The sequence below is a fragment of the Giraffa tippelskirchi genome, chromosome 3, assembly GCF_054371585.1.
Source record: "Giraffa tippelskirchi isolate mGirTip1 chromosome 3, T2T-mGirTip1v1.2.pri, whole genome shotgun sequence".
Classification (NCBI taxonomy): Eukaryota; Metazoa; Chordata; class Mammalia; order Artiodactyla; family Giraffidae; genus Giraffa; species Giraffa tippelskirchi.
Window position 1 is genome coordinate 115,885,036 of NC_137277.1, and position 21,544 is coordinate 115,906,579.

General features: G+C 37.3%; 1 protein-coding gene across 1 annotated transcript in view; it reads left to right on the top strand.

Moving 5' to 3' along the window:
- LRP1B (LDL receptor related protein 1B) overlaps positions 1-21,544 on the top strand; it is a 2,070,111-nt gene that overhangs the window by 363,984 nt on the left and 1,684,583 nt on the right. Inside the window, exon 2 of the mRNA XM_081584839.1 lies at positions 5,578-5,700. Within this exon, the coding sequence (XP_081440965.1) occupies positions 5,578-5,700 (123 nt within the window). The remainder of the gene's footprint in view (positions 1-5,577; positions 5,701-21,544) is intronic.

Consider the following 21,544-nt stretch of genomic DNA (forward strand, 5'->3'; position numbering starts at 1 on the left):
TTAGAATTTATCCTACTTGTGCTTGGTCATTGATGAACCCCTTTGTCAATCCATTCTTAAAATTTTCCATGATTTTAATGTATCCCTTTCCCCCTTGTCCTTCGCTTGTATCTCTGGCTAAACTTTCTATCTCCTTGCCTGACCTGCTCATTTTTTTTTAATATTCATTTATTTATTTACTTGGCTGCCCAGGGTCTTAGCTGTGGCATGTGGGCTGCAGTCCGTGGAGTCTCAAAGAGTTGGACAGGATTGACTGACTAAGCACAGCACAGCACTCTTAGCTGCCACATGGGGGACCTAGTTCCCTGGTCAGTGATCGAACCTCACTGCCCTACATTGGGAACTTGGAGTCTTAGCCACTAGACCACCTGGGAAGTTCCTGACCTACTCTTAACTTTGTTGCCTTCTCTTCCTGTCTCTGTCTTTCTCTCTTCCCCCACCTGTCTTTAATTTCATCTAAATCTATTCTTATGCTTTTCAGTGTTTTCGTACAGCTCCAGTTCTTTTCTATAACTTCAGTTTTGAACTTGCTCTTGAATTTCAGACTTCGAGTTGTCACTGCCTATTGCATATTTATTCTTGGATGTCTCCCAAGCACCTCGTAGTCAGTATAATACAAAAAAAAAAAAAAAAAAAGTTGAAAAGTTATACATTTGGGGTCAGAGATCTGAATTTAAGATCCTGACATTTAACGAGATGGTGAAAAGACATTCAATTTCAGTTTCCTCATCAAATCATCTTGAAACTCCATTTTACCAACACATTTATCCACACAACTATCCCCTTTCACCCACATTATTGCAATAATATCCTAGTTGACCTCTCTGCTTCTACCTTCACTTTACTGTACTCTATTTCAACACAGTAGCCAGCATGATCCTTTAGAAAGAAAGTCACTTAGATTGTGTCTCTCTACTCAGAATATTCCAGTGGTTTCCCATCTTATTTTTTTTTGAAACTCAAAGCCTTCATCTGCCACCCTCAACCCCATATTTATTGATTCCCTGACCTCAATTCTTCTGCTTTTTGATTTTTCTCCAGCCACTCAGAGTTTCTTATTGTTCCTTAAATTTGCTGGGTTCCCTCTTGCGACAAGTTCTGTAATCAAATTGATTTTTCTTGGAGTATAGTTGATTTGCAGTGTTGTGTTAGTTTCAGGTATACAGCATAGTGAATCAGTTATGCATAAACATATATCCATCCTTTTACATTATTTTCCCATATAGGTCATTACAGAATACTAAGTAGAGCTCTTTGTGCTATACACTAGGTCTTTATTAGTTATCTATTTTATATATAGTAGTGTGCATATGCCAAACCCAATCTCCCAATTTATCCCTCCCACCACACTTTTCCCTGACAGTAACCTTAAGTTTATTTTCTACCTCTGTAACTCTGTTTCTGTTTTGTAAATAAGTTTGTTTATACCATTTTTTTTTCTTTTAGATTCCACATGTAAGCAATATTATATATTTGTCTTTCCTGGTCTTACTTACTTTGCTCAGTGTAAACATCTCTAGGTCCATCCCTGTTGTTAAAAATGGCATTATTTCATTCTTTGTTATTCCTGAGTAATATTCCATTGTGGGGCTTCCCAGGTGGCTGAATGGTAAAGAATCTGCCTGCCAGTGCAGGAGATGCAGGAGATGCAGGTACAACCCCTGGGTCAGGAAGATCTCCTGGGGGAGGAAATGGTAACTCACTCCAGTATTCTTGCCTGGAGAGTCCCATAGACAGAGGAACCTAAAGGGTTACAGTCCATGCTGCTGCTAAGTCGCTTCAGTCATGTCCGACTCTGTGCGGCCCCACAGACGGCAGCCCACCGGGCTCCCCCATCCCGGGGATTCTCCAGGCAAGAATACTGGAGTGGGTTGCCATTTCCATAGGGTTGCAGAATCAGACCTGACTGAGTGATTGAGCATGCACGCAGGCAATATTCTATTGTATACGTATTGGAGACAAGAGTGGAGACAAGGGAAACTCCCACCTCCCCCCACCACATTGTTGATGGGAATGTAAATCGATGCAGTCACTGTAGAGAACAGTAAAGAGGTTCCTTAAAGACAACTAAAAATAGAGCTACCATATGATCCAGCTGTCCACTCCTGGGCATATAGTCAGACAAAATGATAATTCAAGAAAATACATGCACTCCTGTGTTCACAGCAGTTCTGGAACATAGAAGCAACCTAAATGTCCATTGATGGAGGAGTGGATAAAGAAGATGTGCTACATATATGCAATGAAATATTGCTGCAGGTTCTTAACACATGGCCTTTTATTCAAATGGATGTCACTCTAATCTTCTATAAGCCTTTACATTCTCTGTGACATATTCTGACTACCTGGTTTAAAATTCTATATCAATCTTCCCAGTCTCTAACACTAATCCCCATTCTTGTTTTACTTTTTTTTTTTTCCCCATAGGGTTTATCTTCTGATACATTTTACCATTAACTTACTTATTTTTGTTTCTATCCTCTACTGTAACATAAACTCAATGTTGGCAAGGAATTCTGCTTTGTTTTACTTACTAATATATCCTCAATTCCGTTGAAGCCCAGTATTTGTTGAATAAATAAATAAATGAAGAAATAAAAATGCCAGGGATGGAACTGCTTTTTGAGCTGCAGAGCACTATAAAAATACTAATTACTCCTTACTATTATTATTCCACTGTCCCCATGACCACGCTCATATGCAAATCTACATTCACATACACAATATCTTTTCTTTGTTTCCCACCTCTATATCCTGTCTTTGTTTTGAGACACCATCTAATCAATTTCTGAGGCTATTTACTTGGAGGCATATTTGAGCCTTTCAACCATTTAGTCAGCAACTCCTAACTCTTACATAACATCATTTAGAACAGAGTCTCCCATTTTAGTCCCCACTGCTTTATCTCAGTCATCTTGAACTTTTTTCTAGACAATTGCAATAGTCTCCAGCAGATGACTTTGCAGTTTATCATGAATACCCTTTCTTAAGTATTTTTCCATGACCTCAAATTATCTACAGAATGCTTCCTACAGTACTCAAAGTCCTTCATTCGTAAATATGACCTATGTTTTTGAGAAATTATTTTTCAGCACCCATAAATTGTTCTGTATGGCCCTTTTCATTTCTATGTACTTCATTCTTATTATTTACTGAGTCTGGCACTATATAATGGCATTTAGCAACGCATCATTTTTTTCTCCCTTTCCTTATAGCAATTATAGTTTGGGAGGAATGAAGGGTGGGACAACTAGCATCTCAAAAATCACCAAATGCAGAATAGCTATAGTTATAATGAACAGTCATTCTGATTTTTCTGGTTGAGACTTGATTTATACTTGTTGCCCAGGGTAATTATTAATGTCTTCCCTCACTCTAAGATCTCTCCCAGTTTGAAAATAAATCGTATAGTCTCTGTCTATAAGCAAAAATAATTTGAATTTTATCATGTGCCCTTTCCCTGCATTAACTACATGTACATGACTGCCTAAAAGCAAATTTTAAGTCCCCTTCCTCTAGCGCTGGAACATACTTATAAATATCACACATAATGTTTGGTGGAGAAAAACCTAGATCTTATAACCTGAATGTCATTTCAATTACAATATAAAATATTTGTCTCAAATGCAATTTAATAATTAGTGCCTTAGCATTTTTTTATTCTACCTCTTGTTTGGAATGTTTATGTTTATTCTCCATTTAGCCATATCCTACCTATTTTTAAAATAATACTTTAGTACATCTCCCAAATTTTCTTTGTCTCCATCTGTCTCTACTTGTGAGCTCTCCTTTTAGCAGTTATTTTCTACATCATTTATTTGGCACCCTTTTGTATACATGTACTTTTTTTTCTCTTTTGGTTCTGTTGGTGCAAGTAAGCTGGTGAATTTTTCAAGACAGTGACTGAGACTTCTACATCTTTGATTCTATAGCACCAACTCTAAAGGCCAAATTCAGAATATACAGAAGCAGCCTGATGTAAAAAAAAAAAAAAAAAAAAACAATTATGATAGCAGCGGTAATGAGTGTGGAATTGATAGTGAATTTATTGAAAATGTAATAAGATAAAAATATATGAACTTTGAGAAAACATCATAGCGTGGAGTAGGAAAAGTTAATTATGGATATGCTTTGTGGATGTGTGTGAACTGTAAGTTAAGTGAAGTCACTCAGTCGTGTCTGACTCTTTGCGACCCCATGAACTGTAGCCTACCACGTTCCTTTGTCCATGGGATTTTCCAGGCAAGAGTACTGGGGTGGGTTGCCATTTCCTTCTCCAGAGGATCTTCCTGACCCAGGGATCGAACCCGAGTCTTCTGCATTGTAGGCAGACGCTTTATTGTCTGAGCCACCAAGGAAGTCTTCCTATGAACTGTAAAGTATGCTTGTTTTAAGTTACTTTGGGGTTGGAGGAAGAGGTTGAGGGAGAGAAGGGAAAGACATACTATATTTTATCAAACCATTAAGTGGAAAACGTGCCATCGTTTTGTATATTGCTAGTGGAAAAAGGTAAATTAAGCTATGATGTAATGCTTTCATATCAGAATATGTATTTGACATATATCAAAAGACATATTTACTGGTGAATTTCTTCTATCTTGATTCATTTGTATACATATATATACATATATATATTCACTCATATATATAATATATGTAAAATAAAGAATAAGTGATATCAATGTCTAACACTCCTAACTTTCCTTTACAGTCAGAGGTCATCAATTGTAAGAACATTTTTATATCAGACATATTTTAAAATTCTTTTAAAAAGGAAATATTTTGTTGGATAGACTTATAGGACACTAATAAGACTATTGCAAAAAGCCTCATCTGATGAATTTACTAGGACTTGATGAAAAGCAACAGATCCTAAATATTCTGAAACAATGGAAGGAAAATAATGGTAATAATGGAAAATAATGGAATTTTGAATACAAACAAATGTAAAAACCTGAATTAGAGCAAAGCTTTATGGAATTTTCTATCACTCTCATTGTCCAGCCGCATAAGCTTTCAGTTGGGAAGTTTCAGTGAAAAAGAGAAGAGAAAATAAGATGATAGGGGGTATCTAATAATATAGAGGCATGAAGTTCCAGCATCAGGGTGAATGGTTAAGAACTGAATACTAACAGATGGTATTTACATACAAGATTTCACTTTTATTGCTGATTTTTCCTTTTCTTGGGCCAGAATAGGAAACTAAAAGATTCTGCTTAAGAACTTCTGCTTTGGATAAACATCTTCTATTAACCTGCTTGCTAAAATATATATATATATATATATGCCTTAACTGATCATGAGAAAGACTGTAGCCCCCAAAACAAACAGAATTCTTAACTATTTTTAGGATAGTTTGTGTGAGACTACAAAAGAGTTCAGTCTTTCAAAACTGAGTGCTTGAGCTAAGTGGGTAAAATTAAGAAAAATAATTGGTCTAACTTTGTTGCTGAACAGAAAATGTGGATCCCATTCATGTACCTTTTATGCATTGCTTTCTCACATTTCATCTTTGTACTGCTCTCGTGTTCGTGTTCAGATCATTCATATTTTATTTTGAAACACTTTCATTTTCAGATCAGCAGTCCTGTGATCCTGGTGAATTTCTTTGCCACGATCACGTGACTTGTGTCTCCCAGAGCTGGCTGTGTGATGGAGACCCTGACTGCCCTGATGATTCAGACGAATCTTTAGATACCTGTGAGTAGAAAGGTTCTCTTGCCATTCAGATTTACCTTACATGTGAAACTAAATGTCAGTTGTTTTCATGGATGACTGCTATTTCACCTTATTCTTTTTTATTTTCCAAATAGCCTGAAAACTTAAAAAAAAACTTTTGTTTGTATTTCCTTTAAAATGACTATGTGAATTAGAGCATTAAATGTGGTTTTGTTGTATGAATTAACTCATGAAGGGAAGAAAATGCAAGGTTAATTTTTTCAATGTGATTTTGTTACTCCTAGAAAAATTATACTTGAAGAGAAAAAAAATCCAGTAAAACACAGCACTAAAAGCGAATAAAATCCTCTCCAGTAATTTATCTCACACATTTTGAGGCAGAGGAACACATCCAAAGAATAATGAACTAATCAAGCTTTAGCTCCCATATTATTTCTATTAGTGTCTAGAGTGCTACACAAATTATTGAACATATTTTCTTTTGAACTTGAAAGATAAAAACTACATTTGTCCATTCATGCAGTGAAGATCTTTGATTTTATAATATCAAATTCAGAACTCTTAGTACTAGAGTCTTAATTCTAATTGTACTACTGCATGTAACTTGGAGTCCACTAAGAGTTTTGTCATGTGAAAAATGCCATTAAATCAAAACTGTAATTAATAACAGGACCCACAGCTAAATCTTCTACACTTTCTTTTAATACCCTCTATCATGAGGGGTATGGAGAGTCTCCTAGATTTTCACATTGATAAATCTGGCATTACTAGTATAAGTCTTTACTACCCAGGCAAACAGGCATATAAGCTTATCAGTATCATTCTCAAAGCACCTACAGAGTTCTGTGAAGTCAACATGAAAAAAGAAAACTTCATTGTTATTGTTTGATATTACAGAGATAACAATTATGGTTACCATTCTCCACTACTATCTACTTGTTTATAGGTCCTTTAGATGGAAACAATATGTTTTGATGAAGGCAGAAACAATGCTTACTCATCGTTTCCATGTTTCCTGGTGCTTTTAAAGTTTCTCAACATATGAGTTATTGAATATCTACATTAATTGCCTTTTTTCAATTTGAATAGATCAGTTTTTTGGTAGGAAGGAGTTGCAGTTGTTTACTGTATTTCTAATTTTATATCAATTTCATCTGTTTAATTCTGAAAACTTTTTCTTGACTCCTATAGCATAGATAAAGCTCCAGGCATGATAAAAGGAAAAAGTATAAGAATAAGAAAACAGTGGACAAATAAAATGTGGTAACTCCATAGTAAGGAATACTATTTAACAATAAAAAATTGAAATACTTACACATGCTACATGAATAAATCTTGAAAACATTATGTGAAGGAAAACAAGCTAGTCACAAAAGATCTCATATGATTTGATTCCATTCATGTAAAATATCGCAATAGGCGAATCAATAGAGACAGAAAGTAGCTAAGTGGCCAGTGGGATGGAGGGGATCGAGGAGTGTCTTCTAATGAGTTGGAGTCTCTTTGGAGGTGATGAAAATATTCTAAAATTAGATTGGAGTGATAGTTGCACAACTCTTGTTAATATATTTAAATACAATGAGCTGTGTGTATTAAATGGGTAAATTGTATGGTATGTGAATTATACCTTAACAAAGTTTTTTAAAATGGAAAATGAGAGAAATCTCAAAATCATACATATGAATGTGGATGGTCTAATTATGTAAAAGACAACAATAACAAAATACTCTGCCATGAAAAATGTAACTAGTTGACTATATTTTTTCTGTATAAGAAGTGAGACAACTCTGTTTCCATCTTCAGTTCAGTTCAATCGCTCAGTTGTGTCCGAATCTGCGACCCCATGAATCGCAGCATGTCAGGCCTCCCTTCCATCACCAACTCCAGGAGATTACTCAAACTCACGTCCATCTAGTCAGTAATGCCATCTAGCCATCTCATCCTCTGTTGTCCCCTTCTCCTCCTGCCCCCAATCCTTCCAAGCATCAGGGTCTTTTCCAATGAGTCAACTCTTCACATGAGGTGGCCAAAGTACTGGAGTTTCAGCTTCAACATCAGTGCTTCCATGAACACCCAGGACTGATCTCCTTTAGGATGGACTGGTTGGATCTCCTTGCAGTCCAAGGGACTCTCAAGAGCCTTCTCCAACACCACAGTTCTAAAGCATCAATTCTTCGCCACTCAGCTTTCTTATAGTCCAACTCTCACATCCATACATGACTACTGAAAAAACCAGAGCTTTGACTAGACGGACTTTTGTTGGCAAAGTAATGTCTCTGCTTTTTAACATGCTATCTAAGTTGGTAATAACTTTCCTTCCAAGGAGTAAGTGTCTTTTAATTTCATGGCTGCTATCACCATCTGCAGTGATTTTGGAGCTCCAAAAAAAGTCTGACACTGTTTCCGCTGTTTTCTCATCTATTTCCCATGATCTTAGTTGCCATGATGCCATGATCTTAGTTTTCTGAATGTTGAGCTTTAAGCCAACTTTTTCACTCTCCTCTTTCACTTTCATCAAGAGCCTTTTTAGTTCCTCTTCACTTTCTGCCATAAAAGTGGTGTCATCTGCATATCTGAGGTTATTGATATTTCTCTCAACAATCTTGATTCCAGCTTGTGCTTCTTCCAGCCCAGCGTTTCTCATGATGTACTCTGCATGTACGTTAAATTAGCAAGTGACAATATACAGCCTTGATGTACTCCTTTTCCTATTTGGAACCAGTGTGTTTTTCCATGTCCAGTTCTAACTGTTGCTTCCTGACCTGCATACAGGTTTCTCAAGAGACAGATCAGATGGTCTGGTATTCCCATCTCTTTCGGAATTTTCCACAGTTTATTGTGATCCGCACAGTCAAAGGCTTTGGCATAGTCAATAAAGCAGAAATAGATGTTTTTCTGGAACTTTCTTGCTTTTTCAATGATCCAGCGGATGTTGGCACTTTAATCTTTGGATCCTCTGCCTTTTCTAAAACCTCCTTGAACATCTGGAAGTTCACGGTTCATGTATTGCTGAAGCCTGGCTTGGAGAATTTTGAGCTTAGGCTTCCCTTATTGAAGTGCCATAGAGTAGTTTTCTCCTCATTAGATTCAAAGAAAAATTGTCATGGCATAATCAGACTAAAAATTTAAATTATTGAGTTTTGGAGGCTTGCATTTTTATCCTGATTGTATCGCTAAATTCCTGATGAGAAACATGACATAGACATGAGTTAGCTTTGTGGAATCCATATGTAGGAAGGCAAGTTGAAGGAGAAATGCCCTGAAACTTATACCTGTCACAGCGTAAACGCGATTGAGATGAAAAGATTGCTCAGCCTCTCCCTCCATGCTGTTGAAGAAAAGAGAATAATGATGTTCCCCCTTGTACTCAAGAGAGAGCTCAGTAGGAAAATCAGGCTGGAGAGGGTTTGTGGTACAGAGAAGTTATAAGACCTTTGTGGTCAAAGCTCAAACCCAGAGAAGAAAGAGACTTCAAAATGAATGCCAAAGTGGGTGGATGACAAATATTCCACTCCTCATCCCATGCCAGCTCTTTGCCTCTAGGAACATGATCGATAGCCAGCAGGGCCACACTAGTGGACTAGACTTATGTTTGTCAGCTGGCATCTGCCCTGATTGATTGAGTATCTGCTCTGAATGGCCAGTGTCTCCACCACAATGTTTGGAAATATTTTGAATATCCATCTTGCTCAGAAAGTAAACACCGCTTGTGTTTGGGGGAAAACGGTAGGTCCTTCAATTCACAGAGATGAGAGGCTTTGGTCAGACTAAAGCCTCAAATTAGATATTACATGTGGTTTCATTGAAAATAGAGATAGATTTTCTTCTTCTTTAGTTTTTAAAATGAAATTCATATCTGTTCAAGATTTTTTTTGCAATTTTAGGTATATAGTTGTTTTCCTCAATGAAATTTTTTGTTTGACTTTAAATGTTTTCTCATTTTGGCCATTCTTACTGTACTCTCAGATATCAAAATTGCTAAATATTCTCAAGAGCAACACTAAAAAAATTCTTATACCAATGTAGTTACGTAACAAAGAGAGAAAAATACTTTTTTAAAAACCTGGGTGTTTCATCTGAGTAACATATTTGGATCTACATTTAATTAGCCTGTCTCAGATAAGTGGTCTCAGTCAGTACCAAATGAAATCTGGACAAACACTGAGAAAAGCCTTTATGAAAAATATCAGACTTTTTCATATTTAAATTTCTCAATCCAGATGTTCACAATTACCATTTTCCCTAATCATAGTGCTTTGTAATGTGTTGTTTTATAACATTCGTATGCAGTCATCACTGATCTGCATAAAATAATTGCATAATTTTATAACTATATGACTGTATATACATTCAGTGTGAAGGATAAATACTAGAAATCAAACCTTGAAGACTGATTCTTAAGAAGGGTAATTTTGTACTCAGTGTATGAACAAAAGTATGTTATCTTTGATTTGAAGACAAAGTATGTTGTATCTACAAAATACTAGGTGAAAATCGCTGATGCAATGCCTTATTTTTCCTAAATCTACTTACCCTTTAAAATGATAAGAAGACCAATATAGCATAGAATTTATTATGACATTGTGAAAGCTCTGCAATGACAAAATTCTAACAGAAAAAAATGGATGTTGTGGAGGAAGAGGAAAAGCTTGTCTTGTGAGAGGTTGATGACCAAAATGCTTTAGAAGGTATACATTCATACAAAAAAACAAAATGAAAATCAAATGAAACTGAGATATTTGGCGATCTGCAAGGTTAATGGGCACATATTTTCTTCCTCTTCTGTGTCTGTGTAGGCCCAGGTTGTAAGGGTATTTTCTACTATTCATGAGGCAGAAGTAAGCTTTCACTAACAGCCATATAAGGCCAAAGAAACCCCTCTTGAATGGGGTTGATTTACCAATAAGCTGATTGCTGTTGTAATGAGTTTTTTAAATATGAAATTAGAGAAATTTAGTAATTTATATCCTTACCATTTACTATGAGAAATAGTTCTTTAGCCTTATATTAGAAGTGAAAGCCTTTTTTTCTCTACATTATTTGAAGTAATTTGTTAAGTATCTAAATGGCTAACCATCTTTCAGGCCCTATGAAGTTGTGAGAATTGAAAATCAGGAAAATCATCATCTTTCTCCTTAGGGCTTTCAATTCAGTTGTTAGTCTAGCATTTTGTATGATGAGAATTAAAGTGAATAGTGGAAATGTTATTTGTGGAGTGAAAGCCTGGTACCACCTGTGGCAGGGAAGTCTTCCTGAAAATCGCTTTTATTCTGAGGCATTCAATATGTAATTGCTTGTAGGATTTTTCTGTTGAATGCTTAACGATACTTACTTTTCAACAATCAGTGTCAGCAGATGTAGGTTCTTTTCTGGCAATCTGATGTTTATATACTGAAAACTAGATTCTTCCTTTTAAGTCAGGAGGGTATTTGTTCTGATCTTTGTCCTTCTTCCTTATCATCCTCCACTAACTTCCTTCAGAAAATCATTTAGAGTCGTTCTACTATAGAATATGATGTGGATTTAGTGACTCACTGACCAACCAGGGAATATAAAATGGCATTATGGGAGGCTAAAATTTGCAAACTGGATAGTTGTGATAATTTTCATATTGCCTCTACTCTGCTCTCTCCTTCTGCAGGGACCAGTAGACTTTTTCTGTAAAGGATCATATAGAAAATATTTTAGGTTTACTGAGCTTATGTGATCTCAGTTGTATATTCTTCTTTGTCTTCGTTTGTTTGTAAAATAATTAAAGTGGTAAAACAAACATGAAAATAAACATTCTCAGCTTACGCTCCATACAAAAATAGACCATAGGTTGAATTTATCTTGCAGGTTGTCTTTTGCCAAATTCTACTGCAGTGCCATAGCTAAACCATATCCACTGAACTCTTGTGAAGGTAGGTCTCTGTCTAAATCCTGCAATCACAGGAGCAGTGTAACTGCACACAGTGCAAGAACGTGGTATAGAGCTCTGTGAGTACCCGCTATATATGATGCCAAACTCAGGCAAGATGGTATTCCCTGCAAGAGCTGGGTTTTCTTCTATTTTTGTATATCTCCTTATGTGTTAGGATTGCACTTAAGCACAGGGAACAGAATAAAGAACTCAGACAAAAGAGAGCTTACTTTTAGAAACTCATAGAAAGAAAAAAAGTGCCAAAGTGGACAATCCAGGATTGATATGGCTGCTCCAGAATGACATCAGGCTTCCTCTGCCATTCTTAGCATGGAGCTGTCAGTCTTTTAGCCACAGTAGGGCTTTTCCACCTACCCCAGTAGATAATTCCATTTTTGCCAGAAAGGGGGGAAAGAAAAAAGGGAAACAGCAAGTGCCAGCTGAGTCTATCTGTTTGTCAGGAAGATGATAACTTTTACAGAAAGCAAACTCAGTAGGTTTCTGCTTAGATCTTGTTTGCCAGAACTGATCACCTAAGGCATGAGGCACTGTGTATTTCCACAGGGTTTCCCAAAATAAAATATATGGTCCTGCTAGTAAAGAATAACAGGAGACTAGATATTGGCCAGGCAGACTAGATATTGGCCCAAGTAGCCTGAGCCACAGTGCTCTCTTCACTCTCTTTTCCTCTCTTCATCTGTGGCAGGGGTGGGGGCAGTCACAGGAGTGGTCTGAATCCCAGCTGCTTGACACCAAAGCCAATTCCTCCAAATGAACATCTTTGCTCTTGTGCAACAAAGTAGTCATTCCAGGTCTCTGTTACCTTATCTGTACAATGGACATGATAGTACCCACCCCATAGTAAAGTGCTTAAAGTACTGTCTTTTCCATAAGATCTCCTCTCCACCCAACACCCCTCGCCTATATTCTATCTGTCCAGAGCTCTGACCAAGCACCTTACCCTGAGGGGCTTTTGATAGAGCACCCTAATTGTCGCCTCTCCCATCTTACTGAAAATCAGTTTTATTCTGTAAGGTTGTGGCTAGGAGTAGGATTAATTTACTATGTACACTAATTCAAGTAAAGTTGCTAACAGTTTTCAGTACTTAGGAATATCACACTCAAAATTAAGACAAATAGGTGTATTGATTACTGGGGGACAGGTGACTTTTCCTAGGAACTCTTCCAACACATCATGTTGCAGAATTGATTAAAGTTAAGATATATAGTTAAAAAAACAGTTTAGTTCATAATACTGTTTAATTGACATGGTAGCCTGAAATGTTGATGTTTTCTCATTTTAAGAGATGAGGAAATTAAGTTTACAGTCTTTCTCTGCCTTCTGATTTGACTGTTATTGGTGAAAGCAGAGTTTGCATTTCTTTCAAATCACCCTTGTTTTTATATACACTCAGGTAAGGAAGAATTCAGCTCCTAAAAGGAACCCTTAGGCCACCTAATTTAAAAATACAGTCTCATTTGAAAAACAGACACTATCCCAGCAGAGTTATCTCACTCTGACTTTGGAGATGATCAGTTCTAATTGAAAAATGCAGCAAACACACCATGTCTCCTGGGTAATAGGAATAGAAGCATTTGTGAAAAATGAAAATGGCTCTAGGTTATTAGGGTTAGATGTGTCTCTGCATGAACTGACCATTGCTTTGATTGTATTTCCATTGTTGTGGAGTTTGAGCTTTATTTGGGTAGGAGGATATTAATGAACTTCTTACACTCATAGGCTGACCTTTCCCCTAGGATGAAAGGTAAAAATCCTTTTACAGTTTCCTTCTATCTTTCTTTAACAGAGGTCAGGGAAATAAAATAAAATTCAGGTGGGAGGTTATTAGCAAACAGATACTGCCCTTTAAAAATAAATAGCAGAATAGGGCACTGAAAGGAGACTCTAGGAACAATAAAATGAATGGAAGTATGGGCCTTGTTTCTGAGTAATAGTGATTTAGAGGTCATTTTGGAATGGGCTAATATATGAGAGCTACAAAGCTAAGCTTTTCGTTAGGTAGAGAAGTTGAAATGATCTTGCAGATTAAAGGGAACACATATGAGGCCCATGAGAGCAGTTTATGTCTCTTTCAATTCCTTTTGTTTTGCTCTTCATTTTATTCTGAGGCTTCCCTCTTTTGCAATGAAGAGGCCAGAAACATTGACCCTCCTTTAATAATAAAGAGACCTCCACTTAAGAGTTGCTATGAAGGGGAGACCAGAAGGTGAGGAACCGTATAATTGTGAATTGAAAGGGCCTGTCTAAGGTTGGTTCATTTCCCCAGCACAGTGGCGATGGGATGGAGGGGTGACATTTCTCTTTATCCCACCCCACGATGTACTAACAGATCTCTGAAAGTCTGCCTCTGCCATTTTAAGCAAGTTTGATTGGAGGCATAGGTGATAAACTGAGTGCACTTTAATTCACAGAGGTGGAGCTAAAACAGCACTACAAACGGCCTCACTCTTCATCAAGAAGTCACTGCTTTCTGGCTTTGATTCAAGTTCACAGGTCATAGGATAAAAAGTGACTCATGTCCCTCAGCCTGGACTGGCAAATGTAAGGAATGAAAACTTTGAAAATGATGTAAAATAAAGGGGATAAAGTAAAATTATTGCATTCTAGCGACAACTCTGATAAAATCTCCATGGCTTAAGGGAAGAGGTACAGTAAACAATGGTCTTGCAAGGCTCTCTAGGGACCGGGCTTAAGGCTGAGCAAGGAGCCTTCTCAGAAATGATTCAATCCATCATTTATCCACAGCTAATCTACCAGTTGGGGTTGGGGATGAAGGCTTTTTACCTTTCATGGGTGAGTAAATTTCTTCCCAGAGGATGTTTTATTCTTTATAGTCAGTGTATAAAATTTTCATTTGACTTTCACTCAGAAGCACTTTTGAAACGACATATTTTGCTAAATGAAGCACTGAAGGATGTTTTGTTCTAAGAACTTATTTAATGGCAGTGGCTTTTGTCTCTCTCCCTTCCCCCATATTTTCCATTATTCTTCCCTGAAAGCATGATATAAAATCCTACTATAATATGCCTACGGAATTCTTAGGGCAAAGTATCATCCTTCTACAAATTGCTGTATTGGCCCTTTTCAGAATCAGGCAGAATAATTGATTTTGGGTTGACTATTTTAAATTAAAATCTCTGTAACATTAGCTTTTTTGATTTAGGGGGTAGGAGAAATTGCTCACAAAGAGTAAAGTTCATGAGAAGATGTGTTAAAAACAGGGCTTAGGTGGAAGATACAAATTCAGTAAAGGTAGCTTACAGCAATCTACTCATCTTGAATGGTTTATTTGTTTTTTCTTTCCCTTTTTTATAACTTTTCTGAAAAATCATGGAGGGAAGTGTGTGATTAAATTTTACTTTGCTCAATCAAGGATCAGATATGAAAGGGGAGAATCTTTCAGCTTGCAGAGATCTTTCTGAGTACTAAACAGTAAGAAAGAAAACAAACAAGTAAATGCTTCTCAACAACTTTGATGGAGTTAACAAAAGAAAAGTAATTATTAATTAAAAAATTCTTGTCTTGAGCTGTAGCATATAGTTATAAGACTAATAATTTCTATCTTACACAATTAAGAATTATAGAAAGGACTCTTACTTGTATAGCACTTTGATAATTTAAGGACATATATGTTAGAATCATTAATCTTTTGGCCACGTAGCTATTTTTTGAGAGAAACAATCCAGGTATCGGGGTCATTAAAAATAATAACTCTAAAGCACAAGTCAGTTGCTTGGTCAAGAGTCTCATAACTATTGCGTAAAAGGCAAAAATTGGAAATCAGAAATTGCATTTCCTAATAATAGAAGTTATAGGATCAGCTTTGGGATGAATTGCACCACCTCAATATTCATGTGTCAAAGTCCTAAAACTATACCATCTCAGAATGTAACTATACTTGTACCCTGTGGACCATAACCCTCCAGGCTCCTCTGTCCATGGAATTTCCCAGGCAAGAATACCGGAGTGGGTTGCCATTTCCTTCTCCAGGGGATCTTCCCAGTCCAGGGACTGAACTGGCATCTCTTGTCCCCTGCATTGGCAGGCAGATTCTTTACCACTAGCGCCACCTAGAAAGCCTATTAGAGTGGGTCCTAATCCCATCTATCTAGTGTCCTTATAAGAAGGGGGGATATAGAAAGATTGAGGGCAGGAGGAGAAGGGGATGACAAAGGATGAGATGGTTGGATGGCATCACCGACTCAGTGGACATGAGTTTGGGTGAACTCCGGGAGTTGGTGATGGACAGGGAGGCCTGGCGTGCCGCGGTTCACAGGGTCTCAAAGAGTCAGACACGACTGAGCGACTGAGCTGAACTGAACTGAAGGACACCAGGGAAACTTGTGCACAGAGAGAAGGCATATGAAGAGCCAGTCAGAGCGGAGTGGGGAGACCTACCCTCCAAGGAAGCCTTGAGGGAAACTAACCCACCAACACTTTGATCTTGGATTTTTAACCTCAGCACTGAGAGGAAATAAATGTATACTGTTTAAGCCACTTAGTCTATGATATTGTGTTATGGAGGACCTAGCAGATTAATATAGCATCCAACTATATATCTATTAAAATTCCATACTTTTTATATTAATAGGTCCTTGTTTTTAATATTAATATAAAGAAGAATGCAGCAATTTAACCCCCCCCCAACCACCACCACTTTCCTCAAAGATATTGTATTAACCAAAAAGTTTGCTTGGGTTTTCCATATTATGAAAAATTGGAATGAGTTATTTGACCAACCCACATACACCGAAACTAACTACCAGAGTACTGAAATTATAGGCTTTATTTAGAATTATGAAATTAAATTACCGGTTTCTGATGGAAGAAAGGGCCTATAGTAGTGGGTCTAATCCTCTGTGCTGTGCTGTGCTTCGTCGCTCAGTCGTGTCCAATTCTTTGCAACTCCACAGACTGTAGCCCAACAGGCTCCTCTGTCCATGAGGATTCTTGTCATAATTGTTGATTCTGAATTGATTAGGCGATAAAGTAGATGCAATTTGATGGTTCTAAATAATGGCTCTTTTTCCACATGGACCTTTGGGGAATTTTGTTACATTTTGCTTCCAAATTTACACATATTTGACAATTCAATTTTTAAAATAAATGGTGTGATATGTATTTTACTTAAAGAGTGAATATAATTTTGTGACTAAACTAGAATTCTCATAATGTATAAGTACATTTTCTTTAAGAAAATTAGAATGTAATCAATCAGCAGTTATTTACTAAGGAACTACTGTGTTCAAGGTGCTTACTAAGAATGGCCCTGCAACCATTTCCCATGCCCTACTTATTATATGCCAGGACTTTCACCCATACAAATTTAGTCTTCTATTCTGGTTAAATGATACTAAATCTATTTTAAATAATATGTTTATGAGAAAGATGAGGATGACGGTTACTGACACAAAATGAATGATTAATGTGGACCAGGTGTTGAACTATGATCCTTATGTGGACTATATCCTTTGATCCTGACAACAGCCTGCATGGGACCTCTGGTACAGCTGTTCAGGTTGTGCAAGGCATCAGGGTGACATAAATAATGCAGACAGCATGGGTATATGTATTGTTCTACAAATGGAAATAAACGATCTCTGAAAGGGAGCAATATTTTCTAGTTTGCATGAAGGCACTCCATGAGCTAATGTTGACCTCCTTATGATGCTAATCATAGTCATCAGCTTTTAAGATGGTAAAAATCAAGCATTAGGGGGAATTCCCTGGTAGTCCTGTGATTAAGACCCTATAATTTCACTTTGAAGGCCCAAGTTCGATCCCTGGTCCAGGGAAATAAGATCCCACAACCTGTGCAGCATGGAGGAAAAAGAAAGAAAAAAGAAAGCATGAAGGAAGTTACTTGCTAGAGGTGTTAAAGCGATTAAGTGACGGAGTTACAGTTGAATACTTTACCATGTTATATAGTCTCCTAGATGAGGTAATGAAGTTGAGACATTAGTTTCCACTAACATTTCCCCTTAGTGGAGGTCAGACTGTCATATGTGCCTATTTCATGTAAAATTTAAGCTGGCATCCTATACATACTCTAAAGTTCAGCTGGTAAAGAATCCACCCAATGCAGGAAACCCCAGTTTGATTCCTGAGTTGGGAAGATCCCCTGGAGAAGGGATAGGCTACCCATTCCAGTATTCTTGGGCTTCCTTGGTGGCTCAGCTGATAAAGAATCTGCCTGCAATGTGGAAAACCTGGGTTTGATCCATGAACTGGGAAGATCCTCTGGAGGATGGCATGGCAACCTACTCCAGTATTCTTGCCTTGAGAATCCTCATGAACAGAGGAACATGGCGAGCTACAGTCCAGGGGGTTGCAAAGTCAGACACAACTGAGAAACTAAGAACAGCACAGCACATACTCCATACATATGTATATATATATATGAAACATATATATGAAACATCATTTCAGTTCAGTCTCTCAGTCATGTCCGACTCTTTGCAACCCCATGGACTCCAGCACGCCAGGCTTGCCTGTCCATCACCAACTCCCGGAGCCTTCTTAAATTTATATCCATCGCTTAGGTGATGCCATCCAACCATCTCATCCTCTGTTGTCCTCTTCTCCTCCAGCCTTCAATCTTTCCCAGCATCAAGATTCTTTACCAGCTGAACCACAAGGGAAGCCCCAATAAAATTTATACACAACAAAATTTATTTGAGTGACTACTATGTGACAGGTCCTGTGACAAATGTTGGGAATGATAAAATAAATGATATAAAGAAGGATATCATAATGACTGAGAGAGAATTTTAATTGTCTTTCTCCAACTAGAAAAAATATACTTAAATATGTGTATGTGCTACTGTATTAATAATTGTAAAAGGTATATGGGTTAACATTTATAAATGCATGTATATGAAATTTATCTGTGTGCTTATACACAAATTGAATCTGGAAAAACTAATTAGTATTTTCTTCACCATTTCCCTAATACACACACACAAACAAAACACATGTTCAATCTAATTTAAAAACATGTTGTTGAGCATAACAGAATAAGTTCAATTCAGTTCAGTCACTCAGTTGTGTCTCACACTTTGCGACCCCATGAACCAGAGCATGCCGGGCCTCCTTGTCCATCACCAACTCCCAGAGTCCATCCAAACCCATGGCCATTGAGTTGGTGATGGCATCCAATCATCTCATCCTCTGTTGTCCCCTTCTCCTCCTGCCCTCAATCTTTCCCAGCATCAGGGTCTTTTCAAATTAGTCAGCTCTTCGCATCAGGTGGCCAAATTATTGGAGTTTCAGTTTCAACGTCAGTCCTTCCAACGAACACCCGGGACTGATCTCCTTTAGGATGGACTGGTTGGATCTCCTTGTGGTCCAAGGGACTCTCAAGAGTCTTCTCCAACACCACAGTTCAAAAGCATCAATTCTTCGGTGCTCAGCTTTCTTTATAGTCGAACTCTCACATCCATACATGGCTACTGGGAAAACCATAGCCTTGACTAGACAGACCTTTGTTGACAAAGGAATGTCTCTGCTTTTTATTATGCTGTCTAGGTTGGTCATAACTTTCCTCCCAAGGAGTAAGTGTCTTTAATTTCATGGCTGCAATCACCATCTGCAGTGATTTTGGAGCCCAGAAAGATAAAGTCAGCCACTGTTTCCACTGTTTCTCCATCTATTTGCCATGAAGTGATGGGACCAGATGTCATGATCTTAGTTTTCTGAATGTTGAGCTCTAAGCCAACTTTTTCACTCTCCTCTTTCACTTTCATCAAGAGGCTCTTTAGTTCTTCTTCACTTTCTGCCATAAGGGTGGTGTCATCTGCATATCTGAGGTTATTGATATTTCTCCTGGCAATCTTGATTCCAGTTTGTGCTTCTTCCAGCCCAGAGTTTCTCATGATGTACTCTGCATATAAGTTAAATAAGCAGGGTGACAATATACAGCCTTGACATACTCCTTTTCCTATTTGAAACCAGTTTGTTGTTCCATGTCCAGTTCTAACTGTTGCTTCCTGACCTGCATACAGGTTTCTCAAGAGGCTTATGAAATTATCAGTTTTCTGTTACTGTATAGTTAATTGCCACAGATTTAGCATGTTAACACCCCATTTCTTATCTCACAGTTCTGTAGATCAGAAGTCTGATTAGGATCAACTTAGTCTCTGCTTAAATTTTCACAAAACAGGCATCAAGATATTCCTAAGGGTGGGCTGTTATCTAGAGTGTCTGAAAGAACCTACTTCTAAGCTCATTTAAGTTGTTGGCTTAATTTAGCTTCTTGTGGTTGTAGGACTGGGGCTAGAAATTTTAAGTAATTTTATATTGGTGTTGAGTTGATTTACAATGTTGTGTTAATTTCTGGTGTACAGCAAATGATTCAGTTATACATAAATCTATTCATTCCATATTTATTTCTCACTTCAGTCACTGCAGAATATTGAGTAGAGTTCCTTGTGCTATACAGTAGATCCTTGTTGATTATCTAGTTTATATATAGTAGTATGTATATAGAGTTTGGGATTAACATGGGCCACAATTTCTAGTGGCCTTCAGCCTCAACTCTTAACAACTAAAAACCACCTACATTCTTGGCAGGGGACTCTGTCCATTTTCAAAGCCAGCAATAGTGTGTTGAAGCTCCCTCATAAGTCATATTCCCCATCTCTAACATCCTCCTCAACAAACTGAATGTGATTATATTAAGAACATTTGGGTAATTTCCTTTTGCCATATAATGCAATATAATCCTGGAGTGATAGCATATTACGTTCACAGGTTCTACCTACATTCAAAAGAGAAAGGGTTATACAAGGATGAAGATCAATGGGATTCATTCTGAGAATCTGTATTGTGAATTAGGGTTACCTAACAAAATAACATAAACTTTTGGTTGAAATTTAAAAAATACATTTAAATTTCCTCACAGTTCTGTAGGCCATGCGCCCAAGTTCAAGGTGTTGACAGCTTGGTTTCATTCTGAATCCTCTCTTTTTGGCTTGTAGATGACCATTTACTGGTGTTTTTACAAGGTCTTCCATGTGTGTCTGGGTTCTGATCTCTTCTTATTAGGACCCTAGTCACATTGGATTCACCAACTTCCCAAGTGGCTCAGTGGTAAAGAATCCACCTGCCAATGCAGGAGACACAGAAGACATGGGTTGGATCCCTGGGTTGGGAAGATTCCTTGGAGGAGGAATGGCAACCCACTCCAGTATTCTTGCCTGGAGAATCCCATAGACAGAGGAGCCTGGTGGGCTACAGTCTATGGCATCACAAAGAGTCAGATAAAACTGAGCAGACCTGATTATTGAATTCACCCTATGAAAGATTTTACCCTAATTATATCTTAAAAGACCTGTCTCCAAACACTCATGTTCTGAGGTACTGGGGGTAAGGACTTTAACATATAAATTTGGGGAAGATGCAGTTCAGTCGATAGCACATGAGTTGAGTTTGCTTTTCTTTTTTGATTATAGTTCATTTAATGAATGTAAATTGTTATTTGTTTAAAAAGTTGAATTCCCTTCCTCCCTTCATTTTTTATCATGAAATATTTTACTCAAACAGAAATGTTGAAATAATAGTATAGTAAATACCTATATACCTTGGATTTATCAACCCTTAAACTTTTGTGACATTTGCTTTATTTTTTTCTCTCTTTCTTAATTATGTATAAGTGTTTAGAATGTTTGTATACACATATACATATATATGTTCACATATAATTTTTGCTGATTCATTTAAACAAGTTGCAGACATGATGATATTTTATCCCAATATTATTCTAAGAGTAAGACATGCTTGTATATAAGTATAATACCATCATTACACCCATGAAACTTGACTGTGATATAACATCCAATCCACATTTAATTTTCTCCAGTTGTCCCCAAAACACCATTTGTCGTTATGTTTTCCCAATCCAGGATCCAACCAAGGATACTGCATTACATGTGATTGTCAAG